Consider the following 24,222-nt stretch of genomic DNA (forward strand, 5'->3'; position numbering starts at 1 on the left):
ATTACAGTTTGCACTGTAGTCTATACTCTCCCCCAGTCCATCCAGTGGGCCACTGCAGGACATACAATATCCTGCATCTGTCCCTGCAATACTATTCAGGGCAACTCCAAGTCCCAGAAATGCCCCCAAATCACACTTCTTCCCTCTCCCTGCCCTCAGCAATTACCTGTGGCCAAAATCTCCACATTGATGATAAAATTTCTGCCATTGCTAGAGTCACAATAGTTCTATAGTAGAATTCCAGCAAGTCCACTCCAATCCACACTCCATTCCTCCATCCTGTGGACCCTGGGATGGCAATGTAACTCTGCCTCTAAACTGAGAGGAAGCTTAGATCCCACATGGGTTATGGATGTGATTCTCCTGCTTACAGTTGTAGACACTCTTGGTTCCTTGGTGTGGTGGTTGACCATCCTCACCTCCCTGTTGGCTGACCTGGGTAAGTCCAACAAACTGGAGAGTAGGTGTTGCAACTCCGCTGAGACTCAGGGCCCAGCTGGCACACAGACAATCCAGAGAGTCAAGTCTCCTGAGCATGCACCAATCCCAGCACAAACCACAGGTTCAGTAAAAGTGACAGAAGAGGCATTTGTAGAGAGGTCACCCGACTTCATTTCTTCTTACAGCTAAATAGTATTCCATTGTGTATATAGACACATTTTGTTTATTCATCAGTTGATGAACACTTGGGTTGTTTCTATATTTTAGCAATTATAAATAATACTGCTATGAACATCAGTGTTCAAATGTCTGTTTGCGTTCTTGCTTTCAGTTCTCCTGAATATATTCCTCGTAGGAGGATTGGAGAATATTTCATTTATCAGCATGTGACTTAAAAGTGTAGAACAAGTATAGTGAAGAGTCTCTGTTAGGGGGTTTGGTGTTTTCTCTCCAATTGTTGCCTTCAGCTCTACTTCATGGAATTGCCCTTTCCTGCTGCTTAACCAAATTCCCTGTTCACTGCCTGATCTTAATAGCAAACCAGTTAAATTGTATTTCCAATCAAATGAATAGTTCTTTCCCTCCTTGTATTTTAGGATTAAGAGTCCAGGACTGGGGATGGTAGGGTATAGTTTTTCTACCATCTCTCCTCTCCCAAAATTCTGGCTTCTCTGGTATGCTGAGTCCAGGGTAGAAGGATGGAGGGAAAGCATCCAACACCTCTGTAGGTAGCCAGCTTTGTCACCACTCCCGCGGGCTGCCCACAGCCACTGGGAAGCAGATTCTCTCCTAGGAGGCTGAGGAGTTCCTCGGAAGGGAATGCAAGAGGCTCTCCTCACTGCCCAGTCCCTGGGATGAAGAGACCTGTGCTCCAGCTGCACCACTTCTTTTTACTGCTATTGACATTTCTCGGAACCTACCACCATGGTCAATCCAGAGCTTTATTTTGCTGGGATCTCCTTGCCAGCCCTCACCAAGTAGGTAACTGACCTTGGCTGTGGTCTTCTTGGCACACAATAAACTCTTTCTGCTTTCATCAAATTGACTCAGAATGCACAGCAGTAAATGTACTGCATAACTAGTAAGAAAACTGCACCCTCCCTTCTTGCGGGCATTTCACTCTCTACCACCCTGCCTCCACACATACATGCACATGAAGACACACATGAACACACCCTCCTTGGCTTGAGTGGTGGAGAGAGGATTCCATACCTTCTCTTCCAACATTGAGAGGGGAACTGCTGTAGCACTCCACTCTAGGCTGCCAAGTAGCATACTGGTAATCAGCTCTCATTCCTGGTAGTGGTGGTGGTGGTGATTATTTGGGCATATATATGGAAAGGAATGGCAAAAGGTGAAGACAGCTGGCCAGTTCGCACATCTCTGGTCTGAGGTCCTTTGCTAATCAACCTGGTAGCTCCCTGTAGAATGTTTTTAGAATGTGCAGATCTAGTTCCTGTTGTTCTCATGAGGTAGTTTTAGCTGGCTCCAAAGACACGAGGACAAATCCCACTCAACTACATTATAAAGTTTCCTTTAATAAAAATTTTCTGATTCATTATACTTTATACATTATACATAAAATACATTTCTCTTTTATCTCATTTATTAATGAGCCATTAATTTAAAAGATGACTGGTCAGCAAAATGTATTTTATTAAAAATATTATGTAATGGGGCACAAAGATGATATAAAATAAAGATTAAAATTTTTAAAATGCTAATGCATCAAAAATTTATACAAATTAATTTCAGGACCTAATATTGATATTCTTGCAGAGTTCAGACTGACAAAAACAAACTCTAGGTTTATTTCCATAGTTTCTGTATTTTGTTTTCAAATCATTACTAGAAAATAATTTTTAAGACCTATTTCTTAGTATGGTTCTGCAAATAATATACTATTATTTATTCTCAAATGCAAATTAATTTGAGTATAATATTTATTATATGTTCTCATTTGAGATTGGCTTTTGAAGAGCATCTTAATGAGCTATGCAATACTTTTGGCTGTATGAATAGAACATAGATTTTAACAGTCATTTGAGCCAAGTTATTAGAATAATTATCATTTTATACTTCTCATTGTTTGCATTTCAAGATCAGTGGTCACCACACTTTCTGCTTGTATGAACATACATTTAAGAATGTATAACTAGGATGAAAGAAGAATCACAAGTGTGTAGTGTGTAGTAATGTTAAAACTACAAGCAATATTCTTCCAAGGGATAAACAAAAATACTCAGATACTCATTGCTTTCATCCCATTAACTAACTGCTGATGGTGCTCTCAGTTTTTCAAGCTGTCTGTATTTAAAAGGAACATGTATGGGAAATATTCTGTGAAATTCTTATTCACTCAGCAGATATTCACTGACTGTCCTCACTGTCCATCTAACTCCAAAGAGACGTACAATCTTACCATGTGTCTAGTAGAAGCAACTGGCGTCCCATTTACCAAATCAGTGACACAAAGGACTACCTCCACCTATCTCTTGATCACCAAAATCTTTATTCTTTTTCTTCCTATTAACAAAATCCAATCCCTTCTCCCCAAAGGACACAGCCCTAATATCTCACCTATTCCCAAAATCTAGGGTTCTGGGACATGAGTGGTTGGCCCTGGATGGAGTCCAGATGTAACTATTCGTGATCTGGAAACCTATGCCTCTCATCCACCCAATGTGCACCAGGGAATGACACAGCATAAGGTGTATTGTACGCGCCTCCATTTGTTGACCAGTAACTCTTGCTTGATTAGGTACCAATTGTGCTCCGTGGGAGGGGATCACTAGTCCACTGTTATTTGAAGCCAATAATCTCTCTGCGGAGTTTCCTCATTTTCTATAATCTGCCTTGACTTGACATTTAAAGTGGGTAAGGGAGTAGGTACCTTCTTTGGAAGCTGGGGCACTTTCTCAGCCCACTTTCTGCTCTAGAAGCTCTAGGGTGGCTTACAAGCTTCAAAAGTCACTGGTGATATTTAGAGCAGGGTCAGTTCTCTTTGGCAGTATAACTCTTTTTAGAAACTTAGCAGGTTTTTCATCTATTTGACTTAGTTCCATATGCCAGTAGTTTCACTTACAGTTCTTTTCTAGAAATACGCCTTCTGATTTCTATGCCTCCTTCTGTTTCTCTCCCAGATGTTGAGCAATCAAGTTTTGGTGGCAGAACCTCCCCCTTGGTCTTTTCTCCCAGAGCCATTTTTCCCATTGGACAGAAGCACTAGGGCTCTCACCCTGGGCTGGACTTTTACTCCAAGATATGGTCTTCCATTCAGAGCTTTTAAGAAAGCGTGTGTGGCTCAATAATCATGTCATTTTATTTTTGTTAGAGTTGAACTGGGGTTCAGAAACAATTGCCTTTTTCAACCTCGAAAGGCTCTGATTTTTTTAGATATACTGTATTATTTTTAGTCTTCTTTGCAGACTGACCAATGCTTTTCTCTTAACATAACTTTGGCAAATGCTGCCTAAAGCAACCGATACATGCTACTCATATCCTATTTTCCACCTTCTTTTCCTAGTTCATTTTATTTTCCAACCCATTCTCTAAGTTATTGCAGGTGGCATTCAGACCAAATATTTTATCACTGTGTAATATAGATCAGCATCTTTCCATTGTTCTTGTCACTTTTTGATGGCTAAGACAGTAACTCACATTTTATGTGTTTTAGCATCACTCCATGTCGAGTTTGTTTTTCCTTTCACCAGTTCTTCTCTATTAGTCAGGAAAGGCCAGGTAAGTAGCCAAAACAAAAAGTCCCCAAATCTCAGTGGAATAACCCAATAAAACTTTTTTTATCACTTACAATATGTGTCTGCAAATGGCTTTGCTTTTCATAGACAATCAGGGATTCAAATTGATACAGGCACCATTTTGTTATTTCACTGCATCGATGGGAAGGTGGTACAAAGAATTATACAACCTAGTTGCTAGTTCCTAACTTTTGCCTACAAGTACCTGGCCCTTTACATTTTATGTCTTTTTTACTCCTTTCCCTGTATATCAATGCTGATCTGCCCAGTACTTTTCTAGTATTTTCATATTGGATTGGAGGTGGGTGTGATCCTTCTGATGGTTGCTCCCATTCTCCCCCAGATGTCTTTGCTTTAACATCCTTGCTCTGTCTCCCCTTCTGTTTTTTGACTGGCCTTTGCAGATTCAGCATCGTCTTCCCCCCACAATGTTAAAAATTCTTTGTTATTTTTTAATCTCTGAAATGCCAAGCAGATTCAATCGTACCCTTAAATAGACCATTCTCTTCCTTGTACATATTCCTAATTTTTCACAGATCACATCCTTTTAAACTAATTTGCTTTCTTGGAGGTTTTCCTTCCTGGAGAGGAATAGAAAATGTGGCCTTTGTATTTGTTTGGTGTTCTCTTGCTGATATAACAAATTGCCATGCACCACAACTTGAAACAACACAAATCTATTCTCTTACAGTTCTGAAGGTCAGAAATCTGATACCAGTCTCAAAGAGCAAAACCAAGGTGTCAGAAGGGCTGCTCTTTCTGGAGGCTCTTGGGCTGAAGCTACTTCCAGCTCCTTGTATTGTTGCCAAGGTCAGTCCCTGGTTGAAGGTCTCCATGTCCTTGGTGGCTGTCAGCTGGGGTCATCCCCAGCTCCTGGAGCTCAGTGGCACTGCTTGCTCAAGACCTCCTGCTTCTGGCTTCAACTCCAGCAAGGACTGGTCGAGACCTTCTCATGCTTTGAATCCCTCCTCTTCCTTCTCCTATTGTATTGTTCTGACTGACCCTGGTTGGAGAAAATTCTTGCCTTTCAAAGGCCGATGCAATTACAGTGGGTCCATGAACCACCCATGATAACATCCTCATCTCAGGACCTTACTTGCACCTACAAAGGTACGGCAGCCTGGTGCAGGACCACCGCGGCAGGCTCGGGGGCCTGTGTGGCTGTGCTGGGGGCCGAGGGCCCTTTGCTCTGCCCATGCCAGAGCACAGTGCTTGGCATGTAAGAGAGCAAATGAATGGGTGGAAAACAAATGTCTGCATTCCAGATATTTCAAGTAATAACTGCTAGTCTGTGCCTCTGTCAAAATGCTCTTGTAGTCATTTTGGCTATGTATTGAGAACCAGTGTTTGAACTCTGTATGATTTAGCCAGTAGGCTTAGATAGCCACATCCCTGGCAACCTTTCCATATTCCAACCAGAGTTCTCCTTGTTTTTGTCTCTCCTTTCCACTCCCAAGGACCTCATGAGAGTTGCACTGACATGAATAATTTTTAGGACCGCATGAGAACATCATTAAGAAGGAAGCTCTGGATAGCTCCTCTTCCTCACAAAAATTTCCTGATTGATACTGTCTTCTTGCGAGAAGCCTAGAATGTGTGCACCACATATTCTAATGGCATCTATTAAGAGCTCCTCAGATCAGAAAGAGTTCCATCCAGAGGCTGGCTTTCCATCACGGAAATGCACTTGTTCTCCAGGTGGGCCCCGGGCTTGTTACAAAGGCTCCACTTTATCCCTCTTCTTCATAATATTTTAACACCCTTCTCTCATCTCACTTTCACAAACACACACACCAGCATTTTCTAGACCATTTGTAGGTGGTGAATTCTGGTCATATTTTCTCTGAATCAGTCTAGGTTCTTGTGCCACTCGTTAACCTCCATGTTAAAGCATTTTGTAATGAATTCTTACCAGGCTCCAGAGCAGAATGTCTGATTGTCTGGTCGATACTTCCACTTGTCATTTGTTACTCTGGAGAGGAGGCAGGAGCAGTTTTCTCTTTGGCCATGTCTAAAAGTCTGAACCCTCTCCCCCAGTTCACAAAAGGAGAAGAGCAACAGAGTAAGGTTTTCCGTACAGAATACAAAAATTCGATATATCAACCTGCTGGTAAATTCAGGAAAATAGGGTATGATCATCTGCACAAAAGGTGGAAAACACTTCCTTGGTTCAAAATTCAACTTTTCTGAGATTCCACTGCCTTATGTATATATAGAGAGAATAAAAATTTGATACAGTATTTATCACATATAGAATCAAAGGGAATTTTTTTTAGGTTAACTAAATTTATTTTTTACATCATAAAATGTTTCTTACAAAAGAGCCTTCCATTCTGCACACTGCTCTGAATAGATGCCAGGTACATGTGCACTGTTGCTGCTTATCTCCTCTGTCCCACCCCCCAAATCCCAAATGTTACAGTGACCACAAAGCAAGGTGTTGACAATCATGACATCTTCACCACCAGCAATGGACAAAAAATAAAATTCACTCACTCTGCTGCTGTTTCAAAATGTCAGTGTTAGTTTTTTGCACACCATTCCCCATCCCACCCCACCCCTCCCAGGGAATTTACTTAATATTTCCATTTTGGCATAAATACCACTAATGAGGTTTAAAGAAAACCAAACTTTAATAAAATTAGAAAGCATTTTGAATTTTAGCCTGACAGAAGCTCAATAGAAACCATGTTTGGTAGTGCTCCCTTCCCTTTCCTAATCAAAGATCTCTTTTATCTAGATAAACCTATTGAGAATAGCCAAAGTTATAAGCTCCACATCAAAATGCAGATGCATAGAGACTTCATAACATCCAGCAAGTAGCTATCCTCCAAATTATTTCCATTTGGCTCTAAAAGTTGTCTTAAGTTCTGGAAATTAGATGCAAATCACATCTACTCATTTGTTCCACGTTTATTTATTTATTTCAATGTCTAGGTACCTTGTAAGGCCCTAGAGTTATTAAAGCAAGTACTCTAACTTCTTAAAGTGTATTGGTTGGGAAATTAAGACGCAAAACTCAGTGATGAATAAGGGCTATGATAAAAGTATGTACAGAGGAGCTGATGTGGCTCAAGCAGTTCCTGGTGCCTCCTAAAAGAACAAACAAAGGCACAAGGAGTAGACAATGAACAAAAAAAAAACAGGCAGACAATAGAGAGCAAACAGTGAGCAAAACCAACGAGTAAACAGATGAAGGAGCCATGGGGGGGAGGGAGGCGGGGGTGGGTAGTATGTACAGAATGTTATCAAAATAGAGAGGAAAGATACCAAATCCAAGCTTGGTCTGAAAGACCTAAACTGAGAAAGCCACATTTGAAGCAAGTTTTAAAGGACTACTAAGTGTGAGTTCTTCTTGTGAGAGGGAGTGTATTAGTCAGGGTTCTCTAGGGAAACAGAATCAACAAGAGATATTTGTCAATAGTATGGAATTCCATAAGAGTCTCTCACACAGTAGGGATGCACAAGTCCAGGTTCCACAGGCAGGCTGCAACCAGGGGCTGCAATGAAAGTCCAGTGAAAGTTCTTGAAGAGTTCTGGGAGATGTTCACTGTCTAAAGACGAGCTGGGAAATTCTCTCTCCATGCTGGAATCACTTCCCCTTTTAAGGGATTCGTCTGTTTGGGTTAAGCATCACTCTTGCTGATGGCAATCTCCCTGGTTGATGCAATTATAACCAGCTATCTATGATTTATCACTGCAGTGAAGTCAATAGTGACTAAAGTCCATAAATGTCCTTGTATTACAGTTAGCCCAGTGCTTGCTTGACCAAACAACTGGACACAATTACCTGGCCAACTTGACACAACAGTCCACCATCACAGGAAGCAAATGAAGGGAAGGAAATAAAAACAGTTCCTTCTTAGGTCACTTTTTTACTTTGGTGGCAAATATAGCTCAATTTGGATCATTAAATGGAGGCCTAAATTTAGTGAAAACAATAAAGCTTGTATTGAATCATTTAGTCAATGGGCATTTATTAGAGGTCGGATGCATAAAGTCCTCCTTTCTGATTCGAAGGGGCCCAGGCAGTACTGTCACCAGAATCCGGCAAAGCCTGGGTGGGAAGAAGCTGTGGGAGCAGCCAGAACATTTGATTGTATTTCCATTTTGCACCAACCCTGTTCTTCATTTTCCTTCTAATAAACCCATTTGTCATATCCTTAACTGATTGAGATTCATCTCTCTTCTCCATTTGTCTTGTTATTCCCAAACATCTTTCTACATTTTGGAAATTACCAAGTTTCTCCATCTAGCTAATCTTATGCATAATGCAAGTTTTTAGGTTTCTGTTCTACAGAAAAGTCATTTACCCAAATTAAGAATTTGAGCATAGCCGCAAGCTATCAGAAAGACATCTAAATGAAAAAGTACTTCCACTATGAAGTGAAAAACATACAGAACTTTACAGAACATTTTATGTCTTTATTTCTAATTATTAACACACTATGTGTAGACCAAGATAGAAGTTTCAAAAAGAAAACAAAAGACAATAGGAACCGAGTCTATGGGAAAATAAATATTTAAAAAGGATTTGGTTCAGACTATTCCATTTATATTTAATCTCCCTAGTTCTGTTAAAAACAGTGGAAAAGTGAAAGATGGAAAATAAATCAGAGAAAACCACTCGTTAAATAACAATAGGACAAAGTAAATTAACACCCAGTAAAAGATTAAAATATTTCCTTTTGTAAAGCTTGCCTAAGCAAGATCACATTTTTAAAAATAGCTGTGATTCTTTGAAAGGTGACTATCAAACACAGATTAGAAGATCAAATGCATTCAGTTTATCTGCAGCAAAACCGGTAGATCAAATGTGTAGACAACAAAGTTTAAAACTTTTGAGGTGAGGGATTTGGGCTGCTCTAATAGAACCTAGTACTAGAAAACCACAAAGAGAATGAAGAGCCTGCTGCTCTCGCGTTTTACTCTGTGAGGGCAAGGCCACCCACCTTCACACACCTCACCTTCTTCCCGCCTGCCCAGCACTCCCTGGTCGGGTCTCTTCCCATCTGCCTTGAGAGCACCACACACCCATCTGCCCAGCCCATCTGACACTAGGACAGTTGGGAGCAGAAACTGTGTGTTGTCCATCTTTTATAACCTCCCAGCACAGCCCAGGGCATATAGTGAGTTCACAATAAAAAGCCATTTTAAAACACAGCAGCGAGTTCTCGATGACACCTGAATTGCCACGCTCTCTCTCTTCTGGAAACAGTCGACCGTTCAGACTTTAATGTGGCCATACTTCTTTTTAGTCTGGTGCTCTTTCTCTTCTCGTATGCTATTGCCTTCCTAACACTTGGAAGCATGTCATTCCACAAGGGGCTTTGACCTGTCCTCAGAAGCCCATGAATGCCATGCGCTGCTGTGAGGTGACAGTCCTGAGACTTCCCTGGCTCTGTCCTCTCAGAAATTCCACAGAGTTCTCTGTGAATGAGTCAGCTCCAATGTCATAGAGGCCCTTTACCATGTGGTTGCTTTCTTTGTCTTATTCATCACTAGGACAAAAGAGTTGAAAAGAATGGGCAAGGGGAGTATTCCTTTAACCTCTGACCATGTGCTGACTCTGTACTTAAAGTGAATATTGACATAAAGAGGCTTTGGCAGCTTTAACACTCTTATTTTTACCCCAAATATTAATAGCATGTTAGGTATTCTCATCTCTATCTATGAGATAACTGGGAACAATATTTGTTAGAGCAATGCAGATGAAGTGTCTGTTACATCTGGTTTTACATATTTTTAAGTTGTGGGGTCTGGAGAAAACTTTGAAACATTTAAAATTTAAAGAATAAACATTCAGCTATTGTATCTTAGCAAAACTTCAAGGATTTCTAAATTGCATGTAAATGGGCTTCAGCTGTAAGATTTTGGCTTGGGTATTAGAAAAGCTTGGAAAACATTTTTAACTGCGTCACAACTCATATATCCAATAAAAAAAGCACGCTCAGTTATTGCTTCTGTAAACTTTTTCTATCAAGTCTGACATTTCCTTACCAGAAGAAAAAAGATGTTTTCCTTGAGAACACGGGGAGCCCTCAGCAGGGGTATGTTTCTTCTTTTAGTGGTTGGAGGGATTGTCTTCCAGGTACCTGAAGAGATGCTCAGGTGGCCAGTGCCAGGCCACCCACCAGGTGCACCCAAGAATCTACCGGATCCTTACCTAGATGCTCAGCTTGACTCTCACTCCTGCAGGGAGGGCCCCTGAATTATGCAACCTGGATCTTTCCTAAAGAAAATGCTTCTTATGGTTGCAACATTGGAACTATTGTGATGAGAATGGTTCCCATGGGTGGCTGCATGCACTTCTCTTTGTTTTGTAACAGGATTTTTATGGTCCTGATGAAAATAAAAATGACAAATTTGGCTTGGCATCTCATTGATCAACCCTATTTTTGATGCTAAGCCAATGTGATGTGCTTGGGAAGAAAACATTACCCATGTTTGATGGTTGCTGACCGTTTTTAGAGAGCAGGGGGCTTTTCAATCCCCGGAGTCGAGCAAACTTGTCACAGATAACTTTTCATCGGGAGTTTAAAATGCCACGGCAAAGGCTGGAATGTCATCCAAGAGGATGTGAGATTTGAAGGAAAGCGATATTAAGTGTGCTAGTACCAATTCCTGGAAAAGGCAGCAACTTCTCCAGGCAGGTGTAAAGGGAGAGTTCTTATTCACTTTGCGTTCTGTGCAGTGACGGTGGGGCTTGTCCACAAATATTCAAGGTAATATGCTTTTTTAGATCTCCACGTATTAAAGGAGCTACAAGTTGTGAGTTCCATTTCTGTGTTGGTGGTGGCCACGTGTGTTGGTATGACACGGGGCACCCCTAGCCATCTTACCCTCACAGAGCTGACACTAGAATCCAATTCATCGAGGTCTGTGAAAGCTTTAGACACTATGTCTGTGTTGATGTGAGATATTCTACAGTTTCTAGCAAAGAAAAATCGTGAATATAAAGAATACAGAGGTAGTGATAGTAAAAATATGATCTTATCAACTTCTTGAATAACAAAGAAGAAAGAAACTTTGCAACAATGCTAATTATGATGCACTACCCACAATTTCTTCCAAGTAAGGATAGCCCGAGTTTGAATGTTTACACAAGAAAAGCTGTCTCTTCTGCTGATCTTAAAACCCATTACAATTCAGAATGGCTTGAGGATCAGACAGATCTTCAACCCACACACATCTAAATTGCACTCATAAGAGCATTCACTTACATAATCTAGTCTGACATTAGCCCACTATTCATGTATACTTTTAATTTTTACATTCAATTTATTTTTCTAAGTGATGCTCTTCTAAAAATCTAATCGATTTAAACCTACACTAGATAGCTAATATAAAATATTCTCTGATTAGTATTGCAAATAAAAGAAGAATATGTTGAAATCACTTGAAAAATAGTGTCCAAAGATAGGGAATAATTGTTGGAGTTGTTTGGTTTTGTTTTGTTTGGTTTTTTTTATTTCTTGAATATAGCTTGTTTTTCCCTTAAGATAGATAGTTCACTTATACCGGTTAGTTGGGGAAATGGTTCTGGAGACAGCCCTCCGTCAGTGTGGAGCATTGCCTGATGTGGATGGTTTGTGGTCACTTGCAGAGCTGGAGGCGGAGGAGTGGTGCAAGCACCTCTGCATGGAGTGTCTGGGGACCAGGCTGAATGACATCAGCCTCGGGGAGCCTGACCTTCTGGCGGCTGGAGTGCAGCGGGAACAGAATGGTAAGTGCCTGCCTGGCCTTGTCTTCCCTCATTTCAGACTACACGAACAGCCCTCGCACTTTCAGGCTGGAAAGACCTTAGAAATAGTGCAGACCAGTCTTCTCTTATTTTAAGAAAGTAAGCTAATTGGTAAGGGTTAGATGACCCAGATTGCATAGCAACGAGTGGAAACCCTTAGGTACAACCCACGTCTGCTGACTTCTTCTGTGACACTGACCCTAGATACGTAACTGATGAGTCGACTCACTTTGAAGAAGGTTTTTGAATGTATAACATCTCACCATTTTCTTCTCTGGGAGCTGCTATAGATTCAGTCTATGTTAACAAATTCGACTTATCCTGTTATCAATAGTTTCTTAGGGCATTTGGCTAAACTACAAGTAGGAAAGTACAGTAAATGGAATCTCATGGTATCACAAAATTGCAGTTATACCATCTAATATTGTTTACTTACTACGCTATTCTCCAACTTAACAGACACTTCTGATGCCCCTAAGAATATATGCAATGGTGTGCCCTGTGCTAGTACCTCTGTATAATAAAATTGGAATAAAGCATTTCTTTTCCATGTGTGTGAATAACGCAACTTAACTGATACTTTGCAGTGCAGTGATGAACCTACACCTTCACTAATAATTAGATCTTCAAAGGTCCTATTACAAATGGGTTCCCACCCATAGGACTGGGGGTTAGCACTTGAACATGTCTTTAATGGGGGACATGATTCAGTCCCCAACAGTTTGCCCCCTGGACCCTCAAAAGACGTTTTGCATTCCCACGTGCAAAATACATTCATTCATCCCAGCCCAGCATCCCAAAAGCCACAAGCCATTTTCAGTTACAACTCAAGTCCAAACTCCCATCAAAATTAGTTATGAGTGTGGTTCATCCTGGGACAAAATTCCTCTCTGTCAGTGACGGTGAGCTAATTTTTATCAATTTCTTTTTTATAATTAACACCACCACCAGATCATCTATTAGTGAAAAAATGGAAACTTTGAATGATGCTAATTATGATAGTCAGTGGTCAGAAAGGTTGAAGAAGGATACTGGGGAAGCTTCATGCTAATTATTAAAAAGAAATTGTGGCATTTTCTGTGGATTATAAATTGGATAGCACAGGTGAAAGTGCACCTTGACAATACTTGATGATTATGATCTTGTTATGACAAATAACAATGTTGTTAATGACTGCCTCCCACTCATAGCCCGTTAAAAAGCACTTTTTTGTTTGTTGCTAAAATGAAAACAAGTCTTTCCTGCTAATTTGTTATGAATGTAAATGGATCTAAAACACTGCCTATGTTTGATAGTTTTCATAAAGTCCATAAAGCGTTTCAGTGACTCTCTTTTTCTAGCCTTTTTTTTTAACTATCCCAGTTCCTCTCCCACACTATTTCCATCCCCTGATTTGTTTTCTGAGAGCTGTAGTAAGTACAAAAAGTCCATAACCATGCTGCTCACTCGCAGTTTAAGAAAGAAAGGAAAAAATCTCTTACTGATAAGCATTTTTCAAGTAGTACATGAAGGAAATATAAGAAAGCTGATAAATTAAGCTTGTGGGTGGAAACATGCTGAAGCTCTTTTAATGTGGGTTGTATTCTTTCACGTTAGAGATTTGGTTTCTATGGTTTTATTAAAGATTTGGTTCATGGTTTCTCTCCTCTGATCGATTATAATTTTATTTCTAATTTGACGGTAATGTCTAAGTAATGTGCTTAGAACATAAGGAGAAATTCTTAATATGAATTTGTTAGGAAAGGACAAACACAGATTTAAACATCAAGGCCATATAAAAAGCACAAGTAAAAACGAGCAAAACAAAATTAATCCCTGATATACTTTATAGCAGACCTAATATTCTAATATCACCAGTGCCATGAATTCTTTTTTCTTAGAATTATTTTAATAATCCTAACTTTATACAAAGGGATATATGTGCTTTCAAAAATCTACTTAACAAAGCTGAAGAAGGTAGTATTTGATTGATTTAAACAACCCTTGAAAGTACACAGTGCCCCAAAAGAAACTGGCGCTCTGACACACACACATTCTCACTCTCTAAGGCTCTTTCATGTTTAGCATTAAAAGGAAAATTCTCAGATGGGGAGGAATGGGTATCCTTCCTCCCGGGACCTTGACCGTTGCTCTTCAAATGTCATGCCTTATGCTCATTTCTAGATAATAACTCCTACCCCCTGTTCTTCTGGTACATTCACCACTAGCTAAAGCTCTTAAAGATGGCTATTTATACTGTGGGAGAACAATTGAAAACATAAACCTCTACCGGATATCGAGATTTCAGGCTCCCGCTGTTGCTAGCTCAAACATTCCAGTGCCTCCACACGCCTGGAACCAACTCCCCCCGCCCCCACCCACAGAGGCTGGCAGGCTTTTTGTGCGCTTGCCTCGTTTTCTCACTTGCTAAGCAGCAGATTCCCCCATGCACGTGATAATTCCATTTTAGGGGTCCCCTGAAATAAATTACCAGCAGGCTATAAAATCCCATGGTCAAGACTAAGATCACCCCTTGGCAAATGTGGACCCTCTGCCTCAGGTCCAGGTTTGGGGGACAGTTCCTCTCCCTTATACAGTAAACCTCCTTATTTAACTTAAAATGTATATGGGAAGTAAGTGTTGTTTTAGCTAGCTGGTTAAAGTTTTTAATAATTCTGTCTTTTAAATCTGTCCTTTCATTAGTTCTCAATCACTTTCTCCAGAGTCTCCCATCTACAAAATCCGTAACTTCCCTAATAGACATTTGTTTTTTTGTTTTTTTTTGTTTTTTTTTTTAAAGATTTATTTATTTATTTATTTAATCCCCCCCCCCCCCCCCCCCCCGTTGTCTGTTCTTGGTGTCTATTTTGCTGCGTCTTGTTTCTTTGTCCGCTTCTGTTGTCGTCAGCGGCACGGGAAGTGTGGGCGGCGCCATTCCTGGGCAGGCTGCTCTTTCTTTTCACGCTGGGCGGCTTTCCTCACGGGCGCACTCCTTGCGCATGGGGCTCCCCCACGCGGGGGACACCCTTGCGTGGCGCGGCACTCCTTGCGCGCATCAGCACTGCGCATGGCCAGCTCCACACGGGTCAAGGAGGCCCGGGGCTTGAACCGCGGACCTCCCATATGGTAGATGGACGCCCTAACCACTGGGCCAAAGTCCGTTTCCCCCTAATAGACATTTGAAGTCACTAATATGTAAACGCTTCAATAAATCCTTTAGGAAAGACTTGTTGTTATAGAATCCTTTTTTTTTTTCTTAAGGCTTTTTAGTGTTAACTTCAATAATTTATTTTTCATCGGATATTTTATTTCATTACTTTATCAATCATTTATTTGGATTTAGTTTGGAATGTTCCTAAGAGGTAAGGTGTATTTGCATGCAGAGTAGAAGGAAGGCATTCAATTAGTATGGCTCATGGTGACCTTGTGGTGTCCCACCATCAAGGAAAGTCTGTCCTGCTCACCCTGGACCAGAGCAGCGTTGTGACGTTCAAAGCTGCCATTTCTCTTTAAGTGTTTTATTGACTCGTCAGACAAATATTCTATACAACTTGGTCTTATCTTTTCAGAGGCTATCTAAGAATAAACATTTATGCAATTAATTTTAAAGGTGAAAGATAATATCTGTGTCGGGGATAAAAGTGGTTATGGATTAAATTCTTTTCCTTTAATCATCTTTATCTAGTGCTCTCAGCTGCTTTCATATTGACTCAGAATGGTATATACCTTGCCCACAAGGGGAAAGGTAAGCAAACACACACTCACACATGCACATGCACACACACGCATTATTAGACTTCAGCCTGCATTGTCACAAGCAAGTACATATTAAGTATCCATTTCAAACTTTAAATTCTTGCTATTTCCAAGATCTCCGGGTCTTTCAGCAGTATTTAACACAGCCTATACTGGCCTTAGGTAAAATGAATGCATGGTATTACAGTCTCATCATTAATTTTAAAGGATATACAACACATAGCAGAAATTGCAGAATACAAATGTTGCGTATTACTAATTAACAGCAATAATAAATATCATAACCAACTAACAAAAAATTCATTTGTAAAAAATTCCTGCAATTCCAGTTAGACCTGGACTCAGAAGATATGTCCAATTTGCTGTTGATACAAGAGATCACCATCTGAACCAAAAATGGGAAAAGTAACCTCTGATGGCCTGGATAAATTCAGAGTCAGATTTGAGGGATTGCTTTAGTTCAGGACCCAGTAGCCCTGCTTCAGAGTGGACTAGAATCAGCTCTAAATTGCTATTTTAGCCTAGAAATGTGTATAACCTTTCTCTGGAACCAAAGCCCTATTCTAGTGTGGTTTCTGAACTCCTTACCTGCATTGCCACCATAACCATACTCCCCACACTCACCTCAGACACCCTTGGATGTCATTAACTCATTCGTTATTCACAGGTCGAACATTTTTGAGGTAACACATTGAGCAAAATGTGGTTATTACTTTAGAAGCTTAAAAACTGGCAGGTAAGAGAAACCTACAAACAAGGTCTATAGCTCAAGGATTTACAAAATAATGCTGTGTGACCTATCACCACAAAATCTCAATGGCATAGCCGTGTTTGCATGTGTTTATCCTTCATACCTAGGTGGGTTGGCTAGGGTTCAGCTGCTTTAGACTGAGTTTTCTAGGATTGGCTCAAGCCACAGATTGTGTCCAGGTGGTTCCAGATGTCTATCATTCTCCTTATAGTAGTGGCTACCCAAGGGACGTCTGAAACAAACAAAATCAGTGGGGCCGGAGAGAAACCCAGGCTTGCAACACAACTCAAGCCTGTGCCTGCAGCTAACATTCCATTGGCTAATGCAAGTCACATGGCCAAGCCAAAAGTCAGCTGGCACAGAAGTACTAATTCTACCCACAAGGCCATGGCAGAAGCTAAATTGTATAATCTAATATGGAGAAGAAGTGAGGAATTGAGAAGCAGTATTCCAGTCTACTGAGGTATAATAAAATACATGCCGAAATTAAAATGAAAGTGCTATGGTATAGGTATGATTAAGTCTAATCAGGTTTGCCTACTCCCTTCTTTGTTTAAATTTATTTTTAATTCTTTCAAATAAGCAATCTCAATCACGCAACTCTGAAATGCTTAATACCCACCAATGGTTAAAGCCAATAGTAGCAGGACCTCCTTACTCATGTGGAAAACTTCCGTGAATGACAATAAAATGACAATCTTAACTATAAGTCTCTCCACACCTAAAAGATTTCTTTTTCCCAGTTTCTCAAAAAAAAAAAAAAAATTCTAGGGCAAACTACATTTGTCTTTGTAACCACTGACAAAAATTTTTTTTCCAGATTAACAAAAGATTTACTGTTTTGTTCATAGGATGGCACCAAGCAAAACCAACGTCTGCATGGGGACAAGAACCTAAGCAGAGCCATGCATGAGCCTCTTAAGTGCCATCTGAATTCTCTCGCACTTCCCAGAATGAGTTCTAGGCAATATTAAGATGACTTGCTTCGTGAAGTGAGGGAATCCATGGGGTATCTTTAGTGCTATATCACCCTATATGACAATCTCAGTAGATGTTAGCAGCGTAAAGTTGCCTAGAAAACCTGTTGTAAAAGTAGTTTAATTTGGCATAATTTGGCATTTCCCAGACTCAGTTGACCCATGTGATAATTGAGTATTAATTGAGTACCTGTAACACTCAATGATATCCTGTAGATATTATATTCCATGAAACACATACTTGAAAATGCTGATGTAACCAACAGAGGTGATTATCTCCAGGGAAAGACAAAGGATGATGAGAGCAGCCACCCTGGCAGGACGAAGATGACATTAATGGATGCAACATAAAGTCTCAAATGGGCCATTGCTCTTTTGCCCAGTCTTGTGTTGTGCTTCTTTAACTTCATTATTTGATTTATATAGCCACTGCGTACAATTAATAAGCCAGGTTAAAACTACCACTTTTTCTATTTGATTTCAAATATGCTCTATAGTGAAAGAAAGGGCAATGCCGTATATATTTCTGTGTCTACTCTGCAATAATTATCTCGGGGAACCAAGAGATATTTTATAGTGCTTCTCTTACTATACTGCAAAATCAAATCAATCCATTTATCTAACTGTTGTATTGCTTCAAACTGTGATAAATATTTGAAGCACCAAAGGACCTGTCCTGTTTCTTTTGACCTGGAAACATCCCCTGCACAGACACAGTGAGAACAAAGATGCAAATTTCTAAACTATTGATAGCCACGTGGAGGACAAAGTTCCTGGACACAATACTAAGTCTAGAATTACTGGTGTCTCCCAACTGTGGGCAAGAAGTGAAGAGGGACAAATAAATATTTTAATGACAGGAGGAAGTAAATACCTTGCACTTCCACTTCTCTTGGGAGGCCAGGTGATGAGTGACATATGCATATCTCACCTCCCATAATTGGGAGTGTTCATCATATAAGTTCAAGAGTAGAATTTGATTGTCCGTATCAGGCTTGATATTGGACTTTTAGAGTCCAAAGACATGAGACAATAAGTATCTGTTGATGATGAGCTTCAGTATCTGGAAGGGATAATCTATTTCCAGTTGACTCTCACTTCTCTGATGTGGTCCTCCATCTCCCCACTCCAAATCTTGGGGTTGCTGAGGACACTTTGTTAGACCCTGAATAGCAATTTTTGTCTTCCTGTTTGTGGACTTGTTGAAAGTTCTGCTGAGCATCTCAGTATTGAAACCTCCGCTTTCAGAATTGCCAGGTACCGCTAGGTGAAAATTAGCCCTACATATTGTCTGGTGGGTTTTCCTCCTGTCTAGACCTAGGCCCTGGTGATTCTTACTGACATGCCATCCTTAATGTTTTCACACAGATCGTGTGAGCATGTGTGAGTGCGTGTATGTTGTTTTGTCTAGTTTTTAACTAGCTCTTCTTGAGATATTGGTGCAAACCATCTAGGGCATCTTGCCCAAATAGAACTCCCTGAAAAAAAGTTTTGAACGAAATTTCGAAGAAGTATATTCCTTTCAAAAATGACAATGTATTTACACAGATTTATTTTAAGAATCTAAGATATAGGTTTATCCTAGGTTTTTCTTTTTTGGCATAAATAATGTTACAGTACACAGAGATTTAAGAAGATATTATGGCTAAAAAGGAAACGTTTTCCCCACTGGATGACAATAGAAAGGTTTTCAAATGCATATGATTGTGCTTGGAAAATACACCATCCTTTGGCCTCCTCAAAAACAGAAAAGGAGATATATAAAAACATACTCCAGCTGACAAAATGATTGATGGCAATAAGAGTATAATGTGAAAACTTTACATGTAAGGACAATGGCAATAAAACAGATAAATATATAATGGTCTTCTTATCACAGTCACAACAGTATACATTAAATATGAAAAATAAGACCTGAAATAAAATGCCCTAGCTAAAAGAGCTATTAATAGCAATGATATCATTCTCAGACCTCAGATTATAATAAAATAAATGTTAAATTTGAGGGGGAAAGGGGAAGGGAAAAAATATTCTAAATTTCCCAACTGCCGTAGGGAAAAATCAAATACTACTGTTTATTCTGGCCTATGTAAATAAAGCCTAAAATATTAATTAAAGCTCTAAAATTCAGTAGATAAAATATTTAAAAGTCAGCAGAGGAAACACTTAGGAACCATGCAACATAAAACAAGGTAATATAAATAAGTCTTTTATTATGGTAATAAAGTTAAGCAAATTATTCTTTTTGTAAAAACATGACTTCTCTCAGATTGGGTTGAAAATAATCTAATTTTATACCACTTAGTGGAGATGCACCTAAGCCAATATATTTTATTTTAATTAATTTGATAGTTTAGGAGAAAAAATTTCATAAAATAATCAAAATATATCCCAGAAGGTCGGGGGGGCGGGGCAGGAAATAAAATTTAAAAAGAGTCTCAGAGAGGTAAAAGATCACTTATCAACATAATAAAGAATATTTATCTCAAACCAAAAGATAATGTTACTTAAAATTCTAAAAAATGTAGATGGCATTTCATGTAACATTGCCAAATTATATGAAATTAATTTTTGCATTAATTTTTAATTAACTTTTTCAATAATATCCACATTCTTCTGGATGCTTTGGCCAATGCAATAAGTTATAAATCAGGACCAGTAGGTTTAACTTCTTAAACATTAAACAAATATATGCAATTTTCATTGTATTTATTTGGTTACAAAATCTTAAAAGTAAGATTTCTGTATTTGCTTGTTTGTTTTTTAAGAAATACCTGGCTTCTCCATACAGATATACATACACTCTCACATGGACACATATACCACATATAAACAGGCATAAACACACACAAAATGTTTATTATCCTATACACTATCACTAACAGGTTAAAAGTTATAAAGAGAAAATATCCCATTTTCAATAGCAATAATATCTACAATATATTAAGAATGATATTAACCAAAAATACATGCTATACATATAAAATAAAACCATAAAGTGTCACTAATTTATTGAGGAAGATTGAAAATTTGTTGAATTGGAAAACCTGATTTGTAAAGTTAACATTTTCCCAAAATGATTCATTGGTTTAAATCAATCAAAACCACACTGGTGAACAGACGTGATTCCTATTTTTGATCTCTAGAACAATTACTGAAAAAAACAACACAGTGAAACATAACTAAAATGTCACTAGAGAAGATAAAATATAGTCCCTAAAAATATTTGACTCTTCCAAAAGAGAACAAGAAAAAAATCAGCAGAGAAAAAAGTACATGGGAGAGGGGAAATAAATGCCAATATGGTAGACCTAGAGCAAAACATGTCAATAATTAAAGTCAATGTCAACATCCCAATCAAGTGTCAAGGTTTGCCAGACTAAGTACAAAGCAAAATCTAAGTATACAATTTTAGGGGAAAGCAGCACACAGATTGAAAGTAAAGAAATGAGAAAAGATTTATATGTAAAGAGGAAAACTAATGTAACTATATTAATATGGTGTGAATTCTGCTTCAAGATGAAGAGATCTAACCAAGAAAAAGAGGGTAATTTCATAATAATAAACGTTCAGTTAATTAAGAACATGTAATAATACTTAAAATGTGTATTTGTCAGATATCATATCTCCTAGGTACCAGATGGGGAAATTGCCAGAACTAAAGGAATCGATAACCAAAACTGCAGTAATAGTAGAGGACTTTAACCCTCCTCTTTTTCTAATAGAAAAAGTAGACATATACATTGTTAAAGATATAGATTTAAACTTTATGACCCTAGTTTACCTAATTGCTGTTTATAGAACACTATACCCAACAAATTCAGAATATATATTCTACTCAAATGAAATTCACCCAAACAGGGACATTGCCACAATTAAGAAGGACTGGCAAATTGAAAGGACCCATAAGAAAGTATTCTTACACTGTACACTCACACTGGGTTTCAATAAAGATAAAGGTGCTGCAGTAGAATGAAAGCACAGGTAATCAGTGACATGCCCAAAATGTCCAGCAGCAGGCCTCCTTCCCCCAGGGTCATTACTAAGATACACAGAATGCATGTCATCTTTGAATTATGACCACCAAGCCGTCCAGGTACAAGTTTACTGACAGAACTTTCATACTCCACCAGTCACGTAACAAAAACCAGGCTGTGTAACTGACTAAATCAGGTGTAATCTTCAAACTATACAATGCGTGCAAGCTAGCATAAGGTGTCGCCAAAGGAGTTTCAGACTTTAAAAATAGGATAAAAAAATCATGAAATAATACCTTTCCTTTTCATAGTGACTAAAAGTCAGTTACAGTTTTCCCGGCATCCCAGTAAGTAAGCATAAATCTAGCCCAGTTCAGCTACATTCACAGCCAAAACAGAAAAAAGAAAAAAAAAAGGCATCATTCAGTTTTAAAGAATTGAAATTAGAGGAAATTGCATTAAACTGGAACTTAGTAACAATAAGATACGTAGAATATCCCCAAATATCTGCAATTAAGCAAAACACTGCTAATTAATGCATGGATCAAGGGAGAAACCTATAGGGAAATGAGAAAGTATTTTGAAATGAATGATAATGGGGAAAAAACACATAATGAAATGTGTGGGTTGCAGCTAAAGCAGTACTTGGGGAAATTTATAGTATCAAATGCACATACTAGAAAAGGAAAAGGAAAATGTTTTATCAATGAACAAAAGAGGCTAGGAAAAAATAAGAAATTAAATACAAAGTAAGTAAAAGAAGAAAATAGAAATAAAAAGGAAGGTAAAGGAAGTTAAAAAATACAGAAAATTAACAAAGCCAGAAGTCTTTTGAAAATATTAATAAAATTGATATACCTACAACAACCTACCATGAAAGAGTGAGAAAGAGAATACAAATTGCTAACATCAGAAGTGAAAGAGAGTACATCATTACAGATCCTCCAGAATTATGGGGGATAGTTTGTATATCTTTATGCCAATAGGATTTTTTAAAAGATTCAAATTACCAAATCTGACTCAAAAAGAATTAGGAAATCTAAAGAGCCCTATATCCATTAAAGAAATTGAACTTGTTATTATACAACTTTCTATACAAACTCCAGTACCATATATTTACAATGTTAAATTCTCTTTAACATTTAAAGAACTAATAGCAATCCTAAACAAACTTTTTCAGAAAACAGAGGAGGAGGGACCATTCCACACTCATTTATTGAGGCCACAATAACCCATATACCAAAGCCACACATAACCAATGCAGGAAAAGAAAATTAAAGACCAATATCTTGCAAAAATATAAGCACAAAATTATTTTTTTAATTTAGCAAATTAAACCCAGCATTATATAATATATAAAAGATAATTTACCATGAGCATATGCTAAGAATGGAAACAATACTGAAAATCAGTGAATATGTTTGACTGATTAATAGATCAAAGGAGAAAAATCATATGCTCATTATAAAAAGCATTTGATGAAACAGCATCTATTTATGAAAACAACTTTCACAAACCTAGGAATAGAAGGGAACTTTCTCAAACAGATGAAGGGTATCCATGAGAAAACATTCAGACAATTTTATTCTTGATAGTGAAATATTGAATACTTTCACCCAAAGTTTGGGAATAACACAGATATATTCCCTCACCACTTATATTCAACATTCTACTGAAGTTTCTAATCTGTGAACTAAGCCAAAAAAATAAAGTCATAAATACTGTTAAGAATGAAGAATCTAGGATGTTTCCCCAGAAAACCTAAGGAATCTACTAAAAACAACTATAACTAATAACTGAATTCAGCAATGTTTCAAGAGCAAATTCAGTCAAAAATTAATATATATATAGAATTACATCATCAGTGATATATTATAAAATGAAACATGAAATACCATTTACAATATCATCAAAAATCATCATATTCTTAGGGATAAAATTGTTAAAAAATATTGGAGACTTCAACAATGAAAACTAAAAGGTTGCTGAGAGAGATTAAAAGACATGAATAAATGGAGTCATAAGCTGTTCATAATTGAAAAACTCAATATTGTTAAGATGTCACTTCTCTGCAAGTTGATCTATAGACTCAATGCAACCCCAATAAGTAGGCATTTATGCCTAGAACTTGACATGATAATTTTAACATGCATTTGAAAAGTCAAGGGAGCAGGATTAGTCAAATAAGAACTCTTGGAAGACTTACCATTCAGAATTTCAGGACTTAGTATAAAGTGACTGCAGTCAAGACAGAAGACAGACAAATAGATCAATGAAGTAGAACAGAAGGAGAAATGCAGTCACACATATATATGGAAAAATAATTTTGACAAGGGCACCAATGGGAAAATGAAATGTCTTTAGTAAATAGATACTGGAATAACTGGACACCTGTGAGGGCATCAAAGAGCCTTAACCCCACCTCACATAATACTCAAATATCAGCTCTCAGGAGGAACACAAACTTTGGGACAGACAAAGCACAAACCATAAAAATAAAGGACACGTCAGACTTCATAAAATTCCAAACCTATGCTCCTTCAAAAAATGAAAATAAAAAAGGAAAGCCACTATCTAGAAATAAATCAGTGGTGTGCTTCCTTTGGACAAAAGCCTGCTAGATGTAGGCAAGGTTAGAACTCAGTTCAGGGTTGCTTCTGGGGTCAGGGGCCGCTGGAAAGTGGCAGAAGAGAACTTTCAGGGCTAACAGAATTGTGGCGTGTCTTCTTATAATACATGTGTCAAAGCTGAATGGACTTTATACTGTCCATTATAAGTTATACTATAGTTCAATGTATCTAATTAATGTTAAAAAGTAAAATCCTAAAAATGTTCTAAG

The 24,222-nt window shown here is 38.3% G+C and overlaps 1 protein-coding gene across 1 annotated transcript in view; it reads left to right on the forward strand.

Annotated features, from left to right (window-relative positions):
- DOK6 (docking protein 6) overlaps positions 1-24,222 on the forward strand; it is a 492,877-nt gene that overhangs the window by 312,993 nt on the left and 155,662 nt on the right. Inside the window, exon 4 of the mRNA XM_058277882.2 lies at positions 11,806-11,925. Coding sequence (XP_058133865.1) covers positions 11,806-11,925 — 120 coding nt within the window. The remainder of the gene's footprint in view (positions 1-11,805; positions 11,926-24,222) is intronic.

Source organism: Dasypus novemcinctus, chromosome 16 (assembly GCF_030445035.2).
Source record: "Dasypus novemcinctus isolate mDasNov1 chromosome 16, mDasNov1.1.hap2, whole genome shotgun sequence".
In the NCBI taxonomy this organism is placed as follows: Eukaryota; Metazoa; Chordata; class Mammalia; order Cingulata; family Dasypodidae; genus Dasypus; species Dasypus novemcinctus.